This window comes from Salarias fasciatus, chromosome 22 (genome assembly GCF_902148845.1).
Source record: "Salarias fasciatus chromosome 22, fSalaFa1.1, whole genome shotgun sequence".
NCBI classification, from domain to species: Eukaryota; Metazoa; Chordata; class Actinopteri; order Blenniiformes; family Blenniidae; genus Salarias; species Salarias fasciatus.
This window is the reverse complement of record NC_043765.1, coordinates 28,083,389-28,092,315: the sequence shown is the minus strand read 5'-3', so window position 1 is coordinate 28,092,315 and position 8,927 is coordinate 28,083,389. Positions and strand designations below refer to the sequence as shown.

General features: G+C 45.2%; 1 gene segment (V, D, J or C); it reads right to left on the bottom strand.

Annotated features, from left to right (window-relative positions):
• Positions 1–5,634: 5,634 nt before the first annotated feature.
• LOC115409128 (Ig kappa-b4 chain C region-like) lies at positions 5,635–7,336 on the bottom strand. The segment is given in 3 exon segments: positions 5,635–6,125; positions 7,132–7,237; positions 7,286–7,336. Coding segments are annotated over 3 exon segments (495 nt in total).
• Positions 7,337–8,927: the final 1,591 nt, after the last annotated feature.

The window sequence follows — 8,927 nt, the reverse complement described above, 5'->3', positions numbered from 1 at the left end:
GTGCAGTGTAATAAAAAAGAGTTTGTTTCATTTTCACATTATGAGGCTGGGAATTGTGTTTTCATCACCAAAAGTGCTGTGGACACAAATGTAAAACTTGCTGTGAGATCGCTGGTTAAAGCAGTAGTTATTACAGACAACAACCAGTGTCCCCAACATTTTAGAATTATTCAAGTTACTTTTTAAAATGGTGAGGAGTAATGTTCTTCTGAGGTTGTTTTTCTGAGACTGAAAAAAATTCCACGGTAACTGACACCAAAGCTAAGTAATTCACTAATGAAGTTGTCTGCACATGCAAGTGGTGAATTTAATGTCTTTTAGAGTTACAGAGAACCATTCGGATTCACAAACGTACTTGTGCACATGTGAAATACACCTGGTGGGGGGAAACCACCATTGTATGAGGGAAACTGCATTAACGGTTATCGAAGCGCTGACACGGTATGGAATGAAATTGATCAACTGACACCCTTATTTTAATGTGGTAATCAGTGTTGTCACAGATTACTTGAAAAAGTAATCCAATTACTGATTACTCTTCAAAAATGTAATCTAGTTACTTTACTGATTACTTCAATATCAAAGTAACTAAGTTACTTTAAAAGTAACTTAGGTACGTTTTACTGATTTCCTCCCTTTGCTGCCTCAACATTAGAATGACAACTGGTTGTTTCAATAATACTTTATTGAAAGAGCACGAACTTGAAACATGAACATGTTTTTTGTTTCTGTTTCATCGGCTTTACAATACAGAAATTGGTGTAAAACACGTTACACCTGCAGGCTGGTCTGACATCATGAAACTGGAGCTGTTTCGGAAAATAAGCTTTATGAGCGAGGCCGATCGCAGAAACAGTAAACAGAGCCGTGCACGCCCGGAGAAGATGAGCCATAGACGTTTCCTCTGGAGAAGCCGTCGAGCAGGTAGGATGGTCTGGCGCATGCGCGTTTTTCAAAAAGTGAGTAACAGACGTTTGGGTTAGTCTTTTCAAGAAAATCCTGTATTACACCTTTAATAGACGTGACCCGGCGTTTTGTCCTCCCCTGGGAAAACGTGACATGCGACGTCACTCCCAAATGCAAGAGAAACATTTTCTCTTAGAAATTCACATATTGTAATGACTCTTGACTCAATAATAATCAGTTAAATGTGCTGTTGCACCATTGTTCCTGAAGGTGGCACTCTAAGATTAGATAGGTGGCTGAGGCCAGCCTGTTGGTGTTATGTTCACGGACTGTTGGAGAGAGTTTGAGTGGAGAGTTTTGGCGTGGGTTCTGGCCGCAGCAGTAGCCCTGTGTTGATTGATTGTCTGCTTGGCCTCAGTGAAATAAAAAGGCCATTTGGAACGACCCGGGGACGTCTGGTGCTTCTTGGATTGCAGAACGTTACAATATACAGTGTTTCCTGCAGGATAAAAGTTTGGCCAGGGGGGAGCAAGTGACCTGGGGGGGGGGCCGTCGTGAGACAGGTTAGTTTTACCCTACTGATGATGTGTTGTTGCAACAGTAAACCGAGCCATGCTGAGCAGTGTCGAAGCGGCACAGAGCAGCGCGGCGCTCACTCATAGCGGAGCGTCCAGCTCAATCGATTGAGCGCAACTGCGAATCAGCCGCAAACGCGGCGCTATTACTATTTTTTTTTTCCTGTCCGTTGTCCGGGCGCTGCAGAATTTAGCGCAGGCGGGGCGCCCGGACTGAAAAGGTCTGGCAGAAACCCTGATATATTATGAGGCAATAACAAAATAGTAACGCACAGTCACTTAGGAAACTAACTTTAATCTAACTTTAAAAATGAATGTGTTAGATTGCTCATTACTGAAAGAAAGTAATCAGATTAAAATAATGCGTTAATTAGTTGCGCGTTAGTGACAATCCTGGTGGTAATAGATGTATTTAAGAAAGGCTTCAGTTGTGGCCAGTTGTAAAACATTTCTTCATAGATTAGTTGAACTTTTTTCTATAAATTACTTGCAGATATCATTTGCCTACTCCACAAATTGACCTGTTTTTGGTGCCATTGTGTGAAGCAATGTGGTCACACTGACTGTTCAGCACAATCCACAGGCTCTCACATGAATGCCAGTAAATACATTTGTTGAAATGAAAAGTATTGCATTTCAGTGAAATCATTGATTGAATATCACAATGTTCAGCACTGTGGATAGAACTACAATGTTGTGCCCACGTCAGCGCAGTCGCCCTTTACGGAGAGGGAAATGAGTTGACATGTTTCTTTCCAGAGCTCCCCTTGTGGAGCTGCCGGGGCCCCGGTCATTCTCTGGCTGGTCGGGCTGAGGGAATTCAGTGGGACGTTCTGCAGCAGCAGCCTCCTCCAACCGGGTTCTGCTGCGGTCATTCTCCTTCTGGCAGCAGTTGTGGAGGACACAGCATGTGGCCATCATCTTCGGTGGTGAAAGGTGAAATGGTAATGACTCTTTTTTAAGAAGATCCCTCCACCTCACCTTCAGCATCCCAAATGCCATCTCCACACACACCCTGGCTGAGCTCAGATACACACTGAGTGACTCCTCCTCGGGAGTTATTTGAGGGGAGTTGGAGTATCCAGTATCCAGAGTGAGCCAGTCCAGTACGGGGTAGGCAGGATCCCCTACGATCAGAAGAGGGAAATCCACTCCTTCAATTGTCCTTACACACTGAAAAAGAGCAAAGGAAATAACATGAGAGATGTGTTCTGTTATTGTTGGTTGTGGACACTGCCGTGGTGCACGACACATTCCGTCTGAAACTGTCCTTACCTTTGGAAGCAAGTGAATGCTGCGATACAGTTCGGAGTGTTGCAGGACTCTTGCATCGTGCACACTCCCTGGCATTTTGCAGCTGATGCTCCAGAAACTAGTGACAAACACACAATCGCTATGAATCTCCACACAAAAGTTACAGAGAAATAAGCTGCTGTGTGAATGAAAACAGACGTCCTACCAGCACTTGTCGTCGATGACAACCTGCAACACGTAGCTGGGTCGACTCTTTCGATTCACAAAGTGCTTGTAGCCATCGGAGAGGGTCCGCACCGGGATGTGTGAGCCATCAGTCACTCCCATTATCTGAGGTATGTGATAAACAGACTCAAACCTGATAGGAACGACAACATGTTCATGTTGCATTTGTCATATAATCCATGCATTCACAGTCCTGTCCAGCCAGAGCACAGCTATGCTATACGCAGCTGTTGGTGCACATTGAGTAAGTAATACATTCGTATGTGAGTGATACAGCACTACAAATGGCCAGTGCAAAGCAAATGTTTTACTTGGAAGTGACATGATACTGTCAAAGCGTGCACAACACAAACCATTGCAAGTAGCATAGTAAGTTCCCAACATTGTTAGTGAATGAATCCAGTGGCGATTGCTCTAAGACTGCAAGGGAAGCTCAACTTCCCCTAAAATATCAAAAAATAAGTGGTCCAATATTTACTGTTGTGTGAACATTTCATTGACTAAATATGCGCTACAACACGTTCATCTTTTGTTCAGAATCAGCTACTTATCTCAAGTAATTGACTCGGCTTTTTTCTCACTCCTCCTCGCAGCGGCACGGCGCTTTAAACAGCCGGACGCTGAGCGTCCATGCGGAAGCTAGAGTGGGTTGTTCTGCTGCAGTGAAACTGGACGCTCATTGGATAAAATGCTGGGCTGGTCCCGCCCACGGACGTTCAGCGTCTCTGGGGGTCTATGGAGAATTGAGCTGGCCTGGACGCTGAGCTTCTGCATGGTGATTGGATGATCTGTGTGAAGCTTGATTGACAGCGAAATTAGCAAATCAGCGATCTTGAAGTAAAAAAAATGCACCAAAGCGCTTCTGAAGTTTTTCATTCTGCTGTTCTGAGTTGATTTGGAGGCTTTGCTGATCCCTGGAGACTTTATGTTTGTGAAAAACGACTAGCGTTGTGTTTGGAGACTCGTTTCGGTCACTCTGTGGTTTCTGTCCTCGACTAGCAGCTGTGGAGCTTCTCCCCTTCTCTCACACAGCTCCAGCCTCCAGCAGCTCCAGCTGCTCGCCAGCTGCACACAACGGCAGAAAATGTGAATGTTGTGGACCGGATTTTGGCGAAGCCATTTCATATTCTTCCTTACGAAGAGAAAATTGGTGTTAAACTGCATAACAGATCAACTCCTAAGACTGAGCTGGTGCCGAAAGGTGGGGAAAAGTAACAGGTCCTTTCAGCTGTCCTGGTCTGACAAGGTGAGCTGCTGACTGAAGTGCTGTCACCAATAAAATGTCCTGCTGGCCATGCCTCTGGATGAAACTATCTCAGGGAGGTGTTGTCTGGTCACAAGTGGGCTTTGAGGATCTGTCTAACTTTGACAGGGCGTACAAAAGGCATGAAAGCTAATAGAATTTACATACAAAAAACAGATTACACATATTACAATGTATGCTGAAAATGAGCTTCCCCTCTTTGGAAGACCAGCAGCCGCCACTGAATGAATCCCTGGATGAGTTCATGGGTGAGTGAAAAATTCCGGCCCACTTGTGGGATTGTCTGCACACGGTAAAGGGGCAATGGCAGCCTGAGCTGGCGGGACATGACTTGCAATTGTACAAGTGAAATGTAACATAGCCTACCTGCTAGCAATCTCAGTCACTTCATGATCACTTGGTGCTCTGATGAGCTGTGTCATGGGCCCGTCCACCATGCTCCGGCAAAACACATATATGAATTTCTTCACTGTGCTTTTGTGGATCTTTTATTGTTCATTGTGGACACTGTCGTGGTGCACTACACATTCCGATCCCGAACTGGTTGGCGACGACTCTGTGTTCGGCACAGCTCCCCAACTTGTACAGGACGATGGTGATTCGCACGCCCGCTGGAAATGGCGTCCTGACAGTGTCAGATTCCGGGGCCATAAACCTCCCCATCAATGAGCACAAATTCACGAATGACCAGCGGGCCATTAGGAAATCCACCAGTCATTCCTGGTCCATGTACTGGCTGAAGACGATGGTCTCTCACCTCAGCTTGTTCTGGATTTTCATCCACTGGCTCCATGTTTTTGGCGAGGGAATGGTCAAGCTAATCATCGGAGGTAGCGAGTTGTGCGACCTCCTTCACGTGGAAAGACATGTTTGCAGGATAAATACCTGCTGAGCACGTAGGGCTGGAAGTAAATTGAAAAACTAGAACAGCAGTGTGCCCAATGAAACACTTTGCATATCCATTTTGGGAAGGCTTCTTCTTCTTCTCCTTCTTCAGTGTCGGCACGCTGCACGCTGGATATTCTGAGAAGTAAACAGGAAGTCAGAAGAGCTCCTTCTTCTTCTCTGAGAGTGTTGCCGGTAGTGGGCGGGGAGACACCGTTGGAGCATGTCACACATGCTGTATGATCTGCTTCACCCAGGGCCCTTGGAAACGAGGATTCATCATGGATCGCTTTGTACACGTTCCTTGTATACAACTGTGTTTAATACGATTGTTTTCAATCAGAATGGAAAAACACCCATGTTAACTGGACCACTGACTGACTGTTTTTATTCTGGTTCATTTGACAATTGTGAAACAACTTGTTTCAAACAGGAAGTGGAATACAGAGAAAATCCATCAAGTGAAATCTGTGCTCCAAAACGATGAGTTTATTGTTGAAAAGAAGAAATCCACGAGTGAACAGCTGATGTGAAAACAATGTTTATTTTGTCAAAGCTTGAAGAAAATCAGCAGGCAGAAGAGGAATATTGCTGAAGTCAGTTTGGTGTGAAGATAGAAAAAGGGAGAGAGAGAGAGTGACAGAGGTGAGATGAGTGAGAGAGTCCCAGTGAGTCCGGTCAGGACTGGGAACACTGGTCTCTCCTCAGTGTCTCTCTGAGGGGAGTCTGGGAGCCCCGGGTGGCCTCACAGGTCACAGAGCCCACCTTCCTCCACTGGTCTGCAGGGAGCCTCAGGGTGCTGCTCCAGCTGTAGAGGCCGTCCAGCTTCTGCAGCACCCCGGGGCTGCTGCTCTGCTCCCAGCTGCTGCTGCTGCTGCTGCTGCTGTCCTCCACCCTCCAGCTCAGACTCCAGTCTGAGGGGAAGCCCTTGTTGGCCAGGCACATGAGCGTGGCCGTCCCCTGCTGCAGCTCCTCTCTGGAGGGGGGCAGCACCGTCAGGGTGGGCCGGGTATCACCTGGAGGACAGGGAGCACACAGCCGCACAGCTTGAGTGGGACACCGATGCTTTTGTCCTTGAAGAAGTTGCTGTCAGATGTTTTTCTGCTCCAGCAGTCACTGGCTCACACATTGTTTCACTTCCCTTTAAGAAGCCTCTCATGCACATCAGCACAGAGAGAATCCTCCAACAGTTTGACCTCAAACTCCTCAAACTGCACCCAAAGCAACGCAAGCACATGTCTCAACCTTTACTGGCAAAGATTTGAGTCCATGTTTTCACAAAGTTTATGAGTGGAAACTTTAACAACATCAGCTTCAAATCAACGTCGGTTTTTAAAATGATTTACAACAGAATTTAAAAAGACAAACAGTCAATAAAGCTGCTATATGAGGAGGTTTTGACAAGTGCCATTTGAAGGCAGTTTTCAGTCCATAACATAAAGCATTCATCAGTCCAAACCATCAGTTCAAAAGTTTAATTCAAAGTCATTGTTGAAGTTTTAGCAAGGCGACGTCCTGCAGTGACTGATATCTGACCAGAGTGTCTTCATTGGGAATCAAACACATAGAAAGAATTTCTTTTGGAGCTTGTTGGATTTTCTTTCAAAACAAAGTACCATGTAGAAAAACTCAAAATAAGATGTCGATGTTGAAAATACAATTTTCAAACTGAAAAGAAGCCCTAAGCCTGACTAGGTGATGAATTACAATTAAGACAATTAATATTTAGTCATCCCTACATCAATTAATCATGATTAATATGATTAACTGTGACAACCATGGTTTTTAATCACTTAATCTTGATTTTAATCCACTGGAAGCTTGAGAGGAAAACTTTTCTCCTTCATTTACTGAAAGTGAAGCAGAGCTGAGCTCTACGACATGAAATCAGAGGAGATTAAAACTTCATCATCAAAATAATTATCTAGAAAAACATCTTTCTGATCTCAAATCATTCAAAAGAAGGTTTAATGATTGAATTTGAACTATTTAGCCATCATTATTAAAGGAGAATCAACTTACTTCCAACATCCAGTCTGGTTCCTCCACCGAACGTGAACCACAGTGATACAAACTCATTGAGCCGCTGTACAAAAACCTCTGACTGCAGAGAGACACCACTCTCTGACTGGGAAACAAACTAACTCACCAAAACTAAACCAGGAACATACGTGACAATGTGGAAAATGGAGAAAACTCCAGACTCAGCTTTAAATATCCAGCACATTCCTTCAATATTCCACTAAAAGTGTGAATCCAGAGTGAAAGTCAGTGATGAAAGTGATCAAGTCCCTGTTGGAGTCAGTCAGAGCATTTCCATAGAGAGACACTTTGCATCAGCAGCTCCATGCTCCAGTGCTCTGGGAGAGTTTATAGTCCTGACAGCTGAAGACTGGAGGACTGACAGCTGTCCTTCAGGACCAGAGAAGACAGAGAAATCCTCCTGCTCACAAACATGAGTGTGATCTGCGTCCTCATCTGGACTCTCCTCTGCTGCTGCTTCACAGGTAAAGTCCAGAGAATCCAACTGCTCTCCTCCATCAACATCCGTCCCTCTGAAATGAAGCCCACAGAACCATGAGGCTGCTTTGTCTTTCTGTCTGTGTCTCCTCAGAGTCCAGAGGCCAGGTCACAGTGACTCAGTCTGCAGCAGTCAGCTCTGCTGTGGGAGGAACCGTCACCATACCATGTACCACCAGTCAGGATGTTGATACTGGTGATGTTGATGATGATGATGATGATGAGGAACACTTTTTAGCCTGGTACCAACAGAAAGATGGACAACCTCCTAAACTGCTCATTTACTGGGCCAACCATCGAGAATCAGGAATTCCAGGTCGTTTTACAGGCAGTGGATCAAACTCTCGCTTCACTCTGACCATCAGTGGAGTTCAAGCTGAAGATGCTGCAGTTTATTACTGTCAGAGTTATCATGAAATCAACAGTCAGTATGTGTTCACACAGTGAAAAACCGTCGTACAAAAACCTCCCTCAGTCAGACTGAACAGAAACTGAACTCACTGCTACACACTGATACACTTCACTGAACACACACAGCAGATGTTCAACCAACACACTGATAGCTGATCCATGTCTACATTGTGGTTTGAAATAAATCGGTAGCAGACAGAGTTACAGTGGGTACGGAAAGTATTCAGACCCCTTGAAGTGTATCAGTCTCTGCATCATTGCAGCCATTTGCCAAAATCCAAAAAGTTCATTTCATTTGTCATTAATGTACACTCAGCACCTGATCTTGACAGAAAAAAAATAGGAAATGTAGAATTTTTTGCAAATTTATTAAAAAAGAAAATCTGAAATGTCACATGGTCATAAGTATTCAGACCCTGTGCTCACTATTGAGTCGACGCTCCTTTTCAGCTTGTACAGCCATGAGTCTTCTTGGGAATGATGCAACAAGTTTTTCACACCTGGATTTGGGGATCCTCTGCCGTTCTTCCTCGCAGATCCTCTCCAGTTCATTCCGGTTGGATGGTGATCGTTGGTGGACAGCCATTTTGAGTTCTCTCCAGAGATGCTCAATTGGGTTTAGGTCAGGGCTCTGGCTGGGCCGGTCATGAACGGTCACAGAGGTTTTCTGAAGCCACCCCTTTGTTATTTTAGCTGTGTGCTGAGGCTCATTGTCCTGTTTGGGCCCAGTCTGAGGTCCTGAGCACTCTGGAAGAGGTTTTCCTCCAGGATCTCTCTTTCCTTGACCGCATTCATCTTTACTTCAATTGCTACCAGTCGTCCTGTCCCTGCAGCTGAACCCCCCCACCAACAACATGATGCTCCTTCTGCCATGTTTCACTGTAGGG